The 12,881-nt window shown below is 39.9% G+C and overlaps 1 protein-coding gene across 1 annotated transcript in view; it reads left to right on the forward strand.

Moving 5' to 3' along the window:
- SLC1A2 (solute carrier family 1 member 2) overlaps window positions 1-12,881 on the forward strand; it is a 51,088-nt gene that overhangs the window by 12,710 nt on the left and 25,497 nt on the right. The window contains exons 5-6 of the mRNA XM_004585406.4: window positions 727-853; window positions 12,024-12,257. Of these exons, the coding sequence (XP_004585463.2) occupies window positions 727-853; window positions 12,024-12,257 (361 nt within the window). The remainder of the gene's footprint in view (window positions 1-726; window positions 854-12,023; window positions 12,258-12,881) is intronic.

Below are 12,881 nucleotides of genomic sequence, written 5' to 3' on the forward strand. Positions count from 1 at the left end.
AATTAGTATAATCTGACTGTGAAATCTGTTCTGTCTTTACGACCCTCTTGAAAAAATCATTACATTAGAAAGAAAGCATTGTATGAAAAAAATTACAATGAATTTATAGGATACATTTAAACAAACTGGATAAATTGAAGTCTTCCAAATTGTTTTGGATTTTTTTTTTTACTGTTTTTTTTGCTTGATTTCTCAACATTTTTTTCCTCCTCTTATGTTAGGTATGTAGGGATAGATAATTCTGCATTTAGGATTTTCTGATGAAATATGCCAGCCTTGTATTAATTTGGATTGACACCAAAATAATCTAGACATATCTCTAGGGGACACTAATCCCTAATTGGTTGCTGCTGCTCCAAAATTTGCATGATAATCTCCAAGTCCCTACAAGTCTTTCCTTGTTAATCTCAATAATAATGGGCCATGTTTGTGCATGATTTCTCATGGTTTCCCAAGTGAGGGGGCAGAGAAGAGAGAAGTTTTTAATTTGTGTGAAAATGAGTTTATTTTCTTCAAGATAATAGTACTGTTTAACTTATTTGCATGGAAAAACATTAAGCAAAGTCATAACTACCCAGGGAGAGGAGATAGAAACAGAATGGTCATTTAATGCCTACTTCCTAGGGTAACTGGTTGTGAGAATACAGATCCATACATTGGGAGTAGTAAAGACTGAAGGAGAAGAATCATAATTTGTCCTTCTGTGTAATGTGATTCACCCTACAGGTCTGATAGGGTTTTTCATTGCTTTTGGTATTGCCATGGGGAAGATGGGCGAGCAGGCGAAGCTGATGGTGGATTTCTTCAACATTTTGAATGAGATCGTCATGAAGTTAGTGATCATGATCATGTGGTAAGTAGGCTCATTCTACTTTATTTTAGTAGGGGATGGAGAAAGATTTTGAGTCTCCAAAAGCTAAAGGAGCACCCCTTTACCCCAAAGCAGCATGGACTAATCAAACAGCTGTCCATAGAGATGATCAGAAAGGGGTGGAAATCTCTGTCCCTAAGGCAAGAGTCAACAAATTATGATCCTTGGGGTAAATTTGATCCATTCCCTGTTCTTTGTGGGCTACAAATTGAGAATGGCCTCCATGTTTTTATACAATCGTTTTACTCACACTACATACTGCATACTGGGCAAGGCAGTTCTGGAGGGTGGCAGTCTGAGATAAGCATGCCAGCATGGCTGGGCAATGCTGAGGGCTCTCTGCCAGACTGCATATGCATGAATTGTCCATGTATCCTCACCTGGTAGAGAGAGAGTAGGGGAGCTTCCTGGGGTTTCTTTAATAAAAACATTGCATTTATTCTAGCTGCTATAACAAAATTTCTTGGACTGAGTAATTTGTAAACAATAGAAATTTCTTATTCACAGCTCTGGAGAATGGACAACCCAAGATCAAGGAGTTAGGGTATTTGGTGTCTAGTAAGTGCCTGTTCCTCAGAAGTGATCCCTTTATCTTGAGGGAGCACAGGTGAGCTCCTTCAAACCTTTCTTATAAGGACAATAATCCCTTTCGTGGTGCTTACCTACCAGATGACCAGTTCCCAGTACCACTACCTCAGGGATTAAATTTCAGCCTAGGAATTTGAGGGGGAGGTAAAATAGTCACACAGGAGCAAGAAACAATTCTATTCTGGAAGCTTTACCCCATTACCTAATACCTTTGCAGTGGGGGTTAGAATTTTAATATGGGAATGTTGGTAGGACATAAATTCTCAGTCCATTGAAATGACTGGCAACCAACACCACCACAGCAAAAAAAAAAAAAAAAAAAAAAAAAAAAAATCAGGGGCTGGCATTTGGTGTAGTGATGAAGAGGCTGTTTGGTATGCCCATACTCATATTGAAGTCCTGAGTTCTTCTCCTGGCTCCTACTGCTATTTCCACATGCCCACTAATGAATATCATGAGAAGAAGCAGGTACACAAGTAGTTATGGATTCCTGGATTGAGTTTCTGGCTCATGGCTTCAGCAGTGGCCCAGCCCCAGCTGTTGTAGGCATTTGGGAAGTGAAACAGGAGATAGATCTCTCTCTCATTCTCTCTCTCTCTCTCTCTCTCTGATTCTCAAATTAATAAAAATCTATATGTTTTAAAAACATCAGTAACAGAAAGCTACTCCATGACTCAAGAGAGTAATATAAATTTCTCACTGAAGTCCCCATTAATAAAGGTGTTGAGGAAGAGCTCTCTGTATTTGTTTATGTACTGCCAATACCTGCTTTCTTGTATAATGGCAAATTTTGGTAGTCTCTGAAAGAGTACAGGCCAAAATATCTGAAATATTTAGCATCTGGCTTTTCACATATAAAATTTGCTTGTCCTTGTACTGGAACTACAAGGAGATGCGTTTGGAAAACCTATCAATAATAGTGAGGCTGGGATATAAGACATTCAAAGTTAGAATATATCAGAGATGCTAAGGTGGACATGATCCAGCAAGCATGGAGGAACTGCTGCTTTATTACTTTGATGTCCACAAGCAATGACTTATATCTTGATTCATATGAAAGAGTAGGATTGTCAGCCATGCCAGCAACAAAGAAATTCTAGAAGACTTCATAGAACTTTAAGTGCTCTTAGGACTCTTGTCTTACTCATATGGAAAGATGAGCCCATCATGGTCCACAGCCACTACACTTCAGTTCCTTTAACACCACCATTGTCATGAAAATGAATCTGTCACTTTTTATTCTTGTTTCACCTGCCATGATCCGTGGTAGGTATTTCAGACCTATTGAATGCAATCCCAACAAGTGCAAAGATGAAGTGTTATTCCTATTTTATAGAAAGATTATTTGTGTAGACTGCCAGGGAAAGGAAGAGCCAAAGTTCATATTCATTTCAAAAGCCTGTGTGGGTTTTTTTTTTAACTTGTTTGAATGCGTTAATCCATGTTCATGTGTATTCATCCTCAATGGCTCTGAAATGCACAGTAGCCTATGGCATGCATGTCCAGTACTTCATCAGGGAAGCTGTGCCACTCCTGTCCTTGGAAACTTCTAGTGTCCTGCATCTATCAGACAGGATGCTTTTCACATGCATTTGTTTCATTTAGCACTAGGATGGTCCTGTATGCATGCCTAGAAAAAAATCACACCATTCAGACCAACCATACTGGTGTTCTGTTTTCCAGCAGAATTATGGGGTGTATATTCCCAATCTCAACACGTTCCTCCTTCCCCACTTTCCTGCTCAGACTACTTTGGTATCTTCCCGCTCGCTATAGATACCTTCCATTGAAACTCCAACTTCTTTTTCACTGCTACATATTGCTTCTCTTCCTTCTTCACAGGACAAAAACATGATTTTCATTTACTCTTATCTTCCTAGAACCACATGTAGGGATGTCATTGTGGCCGATTCTTAATAAAGCTCCAGGAATGACGGAATAGCTAAAGGCTCCAAAGTTTCCAATCAAGATGTTTCTCATGATTTCATGAACTATATTTAATGGACCCGACTTGTTGACATCATTGCTTTGCTGCACATTCATAATGCAGAAAGTATGTTAGTAAGATGATTTTTTTTTAAGAATTATTGAAATGCTCTTCAACTTCCCAGGTCAATGCTGTATTTCTGAGTACTTCCTTTGAGTGAACATTGAACACAACATTATGATGCTGTAAAAAGCATTCAAGTCCTTCAGACTTACCGGAGTGCATTGAGTACTTAACACACACTAACACCTGATGCAGAAAAGGATTAAACATAAGGGTCTACCCTTGTTTCCTAGAATTCTTAACAGAGTGAACATCCCTGCTCTAAATACACTGCTTATGTTCTGCTGAAAAAGGTTAGTGGTTTGGCCAAGCCAACAGAATTCATCCTTGATCATTTCAAAGGAATGAGTCCTTGTAGGAAAAAGAATCTTCTAGGAAATCTGGTAGGTTGGTAGGGATGGGCAGCAGTATGGATTACAAAATTTCCCATTTGTGGCAATGACCACTCCTAAGACCTAGCATCATATCCTAGGAAATGAAGAACTGCTGTGAGACAGGAATGAGATCTATGGAATGATTCTGAACCACTGGTGGTGACCTCACCCAGTCAGAAGGGAGTCACGGAACATGAGATGCCAACTCCACACATTCCTTTCAGCTTTTAGCCACCTCGCCAGCACTAGCAGCTGATAACAGGTGTGAGAAGATTAAGCAGTCAGCCACTCTGACCCCTGAAAGCTCAATTAATTGGGATATTTTTAATTTTCTCCATGTAGTAGTAAGAATAGTAATAATATCAAGATATAACATCATGAATATAATTACTGTTAAATTATAGTTTTTGTGATATTGTTAGAATTATTAGAATGTTACATCAAAGTATTATTTCAATGACTATGCATGTATTAAATTTATTATTTGGCAAATAATTTTTAGTATTGAAACATAACCAAGACTAACCAGATTCCTACAGTGTGCTTAACATTATTTCAATTCCTTTGCACATATTAGGTAACATTATTATTTCTTACAGGAGTACCTAGTGAAAATAGATACTTTTGTTAGTTCATTTTCCATATGACAAGGCTGAAGTACAGAAGCTGACTTCTTAGTACTACATAGAAAAAGCCCCTAACCCAATTTCTGTCTGATGTCAGATTGCATTGAATTCAGCATCTTTCTAATACAATTTATACAAAGCCTGATCTCGCAATCTGTAAAGTGAGATGACTACAAAAGCCATATCATGGGGGTTACTATCAATGTGCTTTATATTAACTAGTGTTACAGCCATTTTGTCATTATCATTATTGACATCAATTCAATCCGTATCTGTTGCATCTCCATGTTCATGGCTTAAGAAACCTGAAAATCTCTTAGTTTTCACATAACTTTCCATATCCTCATTTTTTGCTAAGTTATTCAAAATGATTTTCTTCAAAATCTGAAAAACCTAGATAGCATAACTTCCCATAGTCTATCCCATAAAAACCTAAACTAAGAGGTAAATGTTTCTTTAGCTTCCCAATTCTCCCTCCAGCTAATTGTCCATCCCTAATGTTAAAGAAAAAAGTAAGCAATGACACTTGCTCAAACATGACAAGAATAGTTTTTCCTTTCAGTGACACATATGTCATACAGTAGTATTGTTTTCTTCAGGAAGGTTTTTGTTTTTTATTTCTTCAGGGACACATTGGTCATTCAGTAGCATGCTATTTTTCTTCATGCTGTTGCAAATTTTCTATTTTATCTCTAATTTTACTTGTTTTTTCTCTCTTGCTCTTCTTTGCTAGTCTGAATAAGAGTTTGTTCTACTCATCTTAAATAAATGGCTCTTTTTTGTTCCAAACTGTAGTTTTTAAATGTTAATTCCATTTATTCTTTTTTGTGATTTTTAGCATGTCTTGAAATCTATCCATTTTTTCTTTTTGAATAGCTCCTTGAGGTGCATTATTAGATCATTTATCTGAGGGATTTCAAGGTTTTGTAAGCACCTGATGTTATGAATTTCCCTTTCAATACTGTTTTTGCTACATCTCTTGGATTTTGATATTTTTGTTTTTATTTTCATTTCTTCAAAAACATTTTTCCTTTTTGTTAATCTTGCAAGGCATTTATATTGTGAATACGTTCTTCATGTAATTTTGATGTTTCTGAACCAGTATTTCCAGGAACAAAACTCTCATTAGCAACTGAAAAAATACATCTACTCCTTGGCTAACCTATGTAATCCCCCACCTTATCTTTGGTCTATTAACCTAATAATCAATTAATTTGGGACGTTCAGATTCAGAACAGATGGCACACCAAAAACAGGCTGGGGATGGCCTGGCAGAGGTTATTGGGAGTTGCTCTGACTAGGTTGTAGCACCAGCTAATATGCGTGAAGATGGCTTATGGAAGGCAGGGCTGGGCTAGTCTGCAGCAACTGTGAGTTCACATGAGAGATGGGGCTGCAGACAGAACTAACCAGTCAGCTGTGTCTACTGGTATGTGCATTTGTTGGTGCAGTGACCCTGCACTGCTGCTATACCCAAGTCAAGTTTGAAGTTACCCCAAAAGATATTTCTTGGGGCTCTCCCTAACTAGACTGTTAAACTCAAATCCTGGTCACAGGGAAAGTCACAGATATGATCCAGCTTTGGAGTACATAAATCAGGATTGGGCCTCCTCAGTTGTTGATGCTTGTGCAGTGGACAGCATAGCCAGATGCACACAGAGAACAATAACAGCCACCTCATCTAGTCCAGCAGAAGATGCTAAGTGCCTGGTCAGAAGATGAAAAACAGAACAGGTTGGATCACTCCCTTGGCCAAGCTTTGCAGCATGTTCCTGGGTCTGTGGGTGTGTTAAAGTGGACTTGGTCATCCAATAGACCTTGGAAAGATTTTCTTAACCCTGATGCAATGAAGCTATTGATGTCTCAGAACTATTAAAACCACTCCAGGAACACTCCCAGAGCACCGTTCTCCACATGGAGGTCTCTACCATGACATCAAATGACCATTCACCATCCCCCAGTGCTAAAGTAGTTTGACAGCAAGAAACAACCCCTTTGTTTCTCCTTCTATCCCCAACCTCCTCTCCCACCCTACCCCCTGGAGACATAGGAGAAAAGAAAAACTGAAACAATTGTTCTACCCACCTTCCTCCATGCCTGATCCTCCCCACCCTAACTGGAGGCCCATGTGGTGTACATCCCTCTCAACTACATAAACAATATTGAGAAATAAAATTTTAGAAATCTATAATCTGACCGTGTAGGTCCCCATGAATCAGGGAATCTCCATTTACGGTAGACTGACAGATGGGTAATTGTGATGCAAGTAAGTTTTGATTCGCAGAAATCCTGATTAAGCTCTAGTTAGGTTCAATGCTGTAGATTAGCCTATGCTTGTGGAGGGGTGAGCATCTCATGAGGGGCATATGAATGGGACCCTTAGTGCATTAAGACTGATCTTCAAGGTGAGTAGAAGCTTGTCAGACAATTAGATTTCAACACGTCAGTCCCAGAATGAAGTCAGTGGGCTTGAAACTAGTGCAGAGAGCTGAGAACATGCTGCCTCTGAGCAGTTCCCTCCCCTGGATCTATCAACCATGGCCTTCTAATTTAGAAACGAGTCCACCAATTCCTGGGCATCATCTAGCTTTGGAACTTTCAACGGAGCTCTCAGCCTCCAGATGTGCTTTGGTGTGTGGCTTTGATTATGACCTCGGACCCTGAGCATTTGTCTTCTTTTTCCATGGAATGCCATCTTTTTAAAAAAGAAACTCATTGATGTGGAAACCCAGAAACTCAGAAGTCTCAAATTAGATGGAAATTCAAGTTACATGTTTTAAAAAGAGGAACAGGAAATATGACTATAAAGGACATCATAGAATGATAGCTCTTTCTTAACTAATGCTCACACTAGTCCTGGGAGTGGTTGTGATAACCAGGGTTCTTGCTGACCATGCTTAGTAACCCAAACACTCCACCTACTTCCTTTGACTAACATTCTGCATTTGCAATGGAAATTCAAGCATTTTTCCAGCTAGCAGAGTGTTCAGGACTAAACCTAAACTGACTTCTCTTGAATCCATTTGGCTCTGTCACAAAGACTTTCTCCAGAGAGTCTCTGTAGTTAGTTCTCCTTGGCAAAGAATTGTGAAAACACTTTCTTTGATTCTCCAAATTGCTTGCCCTATAAAAGAGTAGAACTTGAATGATAACCAAAAATGATCTGTGTTTATGTTTTGGACAGCTTGGGAGTGATTGGGACTTGGGAAAGAACTGATCTCGTGGCTTATGAAGATAAATGGTTCTTGGTTTTATAGAAAGATGTGTGATGTTCAGTTATTTACAATCTCAGAAACAAAGTATTAGTCCCTGAGACTGCTCTGCTGGGTTAAGGGGTGGTATAAGCTGGGCACCAGGAGAACACAGTGGGAAAGCAAGGGTTGAATGGCATGATAGGTTTGTCGCAGACTTCCAAATGTCTAGAGAAGCAGCCGTCAGACATGGCCAGCCCACACACAAGGGAAAGGAGCAGTGGATGTTCAGGCCAGCGGCTCACCAGGGAAGTGAGTAACTATGCGGGTATATTAACTCGGTAGTGTCTGTGACAAATCGATTCTTTCAAGATAAGGTTTGCCATTAAAAAAATCTGGCACTGAGGAGCATGTGAAATATTTTGCAAAACCTCAGTATCTCAGAGTTGACTCATTAAGTCTTGATGATGTGAGAACATATGCGACAATAGGACCCCTGAGGGATTTCTTCTGTTGGGAGTCAGCGAGAAAGGCACTAATAGAAATGGGCATATGCCGGAGTCCAGCTCCAGCCGAGAGTTCGGAGCTCGGGAAGGGTGCGTGAGATAGGCGTAGAAAGAAGAGAGAAAGAAAGGAGAGACGGACCACTAGGATTCCTTGATGATTGTGGACATTGCGAGAAAGCTGTCCGCTTTATTTATGCAGAAGCAGTACAAGGTTTTCTTTTAGGGGCATTTTGACATAGCTTCAGGGGGCACAATTTACAACTTCCTGAGAAATGATTGAGGATGGATCCCACATTCCTTGCTTATCTTGGTTTGCCAGTCTTCATCCGCTCTCCTCAGGTCTGGGCTCTAACCTTGGCGCCACCTGTGACAACCAGGCCCCTACCTTGAATTATGTATGGGTTAGTAAGTCTGGGGTCTTGGTCTATGGGGATTACGGGCCATTGGTACTAAAGGCCATTAGGTCAGCAAGCTCACACAGTTTGTTAACTGAACAAGTAAAGCAAGAGTTATAACGGCGGAAAGAATTGTAATTAGCAATGAGCCAAGTTTACTCCATTTAAGTTTCAATTCTACAATGGACAAGTAAGTGTTTCCAAAGACAATTCTACAAATTGTTTCACCTTAAGACAGGGCATTATCCATTCCAACATTGCAGCCAAGAATTTCTCGTAGGCAACACATCTTATTCAGTAATACACTCTTGCTACAATTCTTATTCTACAACTTAACCATCACTTAATGTGAGGAATACATCAAAAGAGAAAAAAACAAAGATCTGAGACAAAAGGTTTCAAACATTAAGTTCCTCTACAGCTGCAGGTTCTACAACCTCATAAGTGATCAAACAATAATCAAAAGTATATCTTTATGAAGTTAGTGAAATCAGCCTATATTTCCTCTAGTTAGAAATTATGAAAGCAGCTAAAGCAACTACATTTTCTATGTTCTAAAGAGTTGCAAGGACAGGCTAACCCTTAAGGTCACAGTAACTATATTTTTTGCTTTAGCAGGATAGCCTTTAGGGTCCCAGTAACACGATAGCCTTTAGGGTCCCAGTAGCTATATTTTTTGTCATGGCAGTTTTAACCCATACTCCCATCATTTCCATTAGTTTGTAAAATTCTTATCAAGCCATTTCCCAGGAAGCATGCTAAATGTTCAGGCCAGATTTTATGGCAATGGGTAGGTACACAATAAGGTGTCTGGAAACAGCATGGGCTTGATTGTACTCCTGTGTGCAGTTAAAGGCCCACTCACCAGGACATTATCAGTAACAACTCTTAAGCTCATGTTGGTTGTAAAAGCCATCTCACAGGGGCAGACAATGCCTCAATACAAAATTCTTAGTGGGGTGGTTGAGTGCCCATGCGAAAGGGAGTGAAAACTGCGTCAAGGTGGTCAGAGATGAATCCGCTAGGCCCTGCCAAGTAGCTGGAAGCTCCCTGGGCCCTGCCATGCAAGGAGCTGTTCTCTTCACACCTTTGTGTCATTCACACCTACTGCACGGACCCTGGCAGGCATACATGCATGTTCAAAAATTTCATCCTCACAGTTAGAGGTAGCCTCTCTGGACCTTGATGCTCATGTTTGTAGGATGGGAATACTATGATCTGAATGTGGTCTAGTAGCTTAGTTGCCAGTGTGTCAATGTGAGGTGTGGGTGAGACCTCTAAGTGGTGGGGCCTGGTGAGAGGTGATTGGATTATTGAGTGGGAGCACTGCCCCAGAAGAAGTAACACTGATTTTGGAGAGTTAACATCTATGAGAAGGGGTGGCAAGCCTACCTTTTTTTTGACTTCCAGTCTGGCCATGTCATCCTTCTCACACATGTTCCCACTATGACACTGTTGGCCGTGAGGTCCTCACTAGAGGCTAAGTCAGTAAGGCCACTTGATCTTGAATTTTTAGGCTCTGAAACTTTGATCTCATTTCATTGCAAATTACCCATCCCCAAGTGTTTCATTAGAGCAACAGGGGAGACCAGTTCAGAGGATAAGTCATTAACCAAAGTCATACAGCTGCTAAGTGGCAGGACTAAATGGAGCTGCCTGGGTAACTCTGTTCCCTCCTCACCCCATGGTGTTCTTTGTTTGTTTTGGTTTGGTTTGGTTTCTGTTTTTTTACTTTAATCTAGGAAATGACTTGTCCAGGCAATTGAAAAAAAAAAGGCAAGCATAAAGACTGAAAACAAAAACCAGAAAACAAAAATCAAAGTTCACCTCAGATGTCCTACCTCTTTGATTCCCTACTCTCTCTGGAGAATGCGAGCTTCATTTTCCCCACAATCTTTCTTGAAAAGATGTTCCTAGCTCTTAATCAGATGTCAATCCTCTTATTTTCTTTTCAGTTAGAAACCATCACAAACTGAACAAATCCATGTCCAGGCTGGATAATTTAGAACAGGGTATTGCCAAACATGGCAAGAATACACTGAAGATAGAAAACAATTAGTTTCCCTCCAAAATAAAGACAAAAATAGTTTCCAAGCTCTCATACAGTAACAATAAGATAGAGATATGAAGCACATTTGTTTAGGGTGGACCAGTGTCTGGTGGTTGCCTGCTGATCTCCTGAGCTGAGATTGCTCACCTAAGGGATGTGGTTTGGTGTGGTGGGGGAACCCCTCTGCTGTGGAATTTCAGGGACCTTAAGTCATTCTTTTACTTCCTTTTTTTTTGTGGTCTTGACTTCGGTATTTAATGTTTCTGAACCTCTGTTTCCTTGTTTGTGAAACAGAAATAATGATCTCTTAGATTTTAGGGTTGTGGTAAAACTGAAGGGAGGCAATTAATGTGTAGCTCTTGCCCATAGTGCTTGAAACACAATGGGATAGTAACTAGCGTTAATGTTAGACTAAGTCTGCAAAGAAATACTTTCGAACCTAAAGGTAATAAAACACATGTTTCCCAGTGGACTTCTCGCTGGTTTTCTTGCTTTGGCCTCTTTCCCTTTCTCTTTCTACGCCCACCCTCCCTCACTCCCACTCACTCTCATTATTGTTCTCTCTTCTGACTTCCCTTTTAAGATATTCTCAATCTTTACATGTGAAGACAACAAACATTTACACCTCCACATTTCTAGATTCCCTAGCAATTTAAAAGTTATGTACAGATTTCTAAAATTTCTGGGAAGCAGCTACAGATCTTACAAGTCTAACAAGATTTACGGAAACACATTTGTGTCACCTTTTTTTTTTTTAATATTTACTTAATGGAAAGGCAGAAGCACAGTGAGAAATCACTATTTGCTGTTTTACTCTCTTAAATGCCTTCATAACTAGAGTTTGGCCAGTTTGAATCCAGGAGCCAGAAATTCCATCTGGGTCTTCCACACGATTGAGAGAAGTCCACACCCTTGGGCCATCTTCTGCTGTCTTCCCAGGTGCATTACAAGGAAACTGGATCAGAAGTGGAGCAGCTGCTACTTGAGTCAACACTTTGATATAAGATGCCAGTATCAAAGCAGCAACTTAACGCACTGTGCTACAATGTTGGCCTCTCAAATTCTAATTTGTAGGTTATTCAGATGATGGTGATGGTCAAACCGGTTTCTGTATCACTAAAACTCACATTAACAATGTTTGCGTTTGAGCTTCAATCAGAGCAGGTACCACCAGATGTGTGAAACACATTTCTGTTAAGGCAGTTCGTCCTCAGGGGGGAAAAGTACAGTATCTATTGACTCTCAAGGCCCTTTCTCAGTAAAACTCTGGAAAGCATTTTCCGCATGGTATGTAGGAGGGCCCGAGTTTAAATCTTGAGCCCCATCATAATCTCTTCAACACTGTTTTGTTTTGTTTTTTTGTGTTTTTCAGGTACTCTCCCCTGGGTATCGCGTGCCTAATTTGTGGGAAGATCATTGCAATAAAGGACTTAGAAGTGGTTGCTAGGCAACTGGGGATGTACATGATAACAGTGATTGTGGGCCTCATCATCCATGGTGGCATCTTCCTCCCTTTGATTTACTTTGTAGTGACCAGGAAAAACCCTTTCTCTTTTTTTGCTGGCATTTTCCAAGCGTGGATCACTGCCCTGGGTACTGCTTCCAGGTAGAGAACATAAGAAACCACCTTCTCCTTTCTTCCCTCCCTCCCGTTTTGCCGCTTACTATTTCTCAAACCTTCACACTGCAAACTTTGAGGAAAACGTTTTTCACATTTTATTAAAAATCTTGAAAAGGTAAAATGCTTTAAAAGTCTGGATCTTTCTAGGAACTTTTGAGACTTCAGGTGAACCTTTTTTGCTGATAAAGAGACATACTGGAAATGAGATGTGTTTCAGATAAATGCATGCTATTAATTTGCAGATCTAATTTGCTAAAGATAGGATCATGTTAATTTAAATGGGTTCCACAGAATATTATTCAATTAACATTCCACCCCTGATTTGGAAAATTCTGTCATAAATATCGCTCTATCTAAATTTTGGAAAACAAGATTACAAATGTAGGAGAATCATCTGTTATCAAGTTAGTGGCTCCTTCAGTGAAGTTTTTCAAACAAACAGAAGGCAACCAAGCCTTGGCATGAGCCTGTTGACAACTGATCAGGAAAAACAAGAAGAATCTCAAGTATCTGACCTTATTATTAGCAACTTTGAAGATGATCATATGGTCTTTGAAGTTGCATCCAGAAAACCACATCACGATGCCAGCCTGTTCACACAGGAAAGCT

This window comes from Ochotona princeps, chromosome 4 (assembly GCF_030435755.1).
Source record: "Ochotona princeps isolate mOchPri1 chromosome 4, mOchPri1.hap1, whole genome shotgun sequence".
In the NCBI taxonomy this organism is placed as follows: Eukaryota; Metazoa; Chordata; class Mammalia; order Lagomorpha; family Ochotonidae; genus Ochotona; species Ochotona princeps.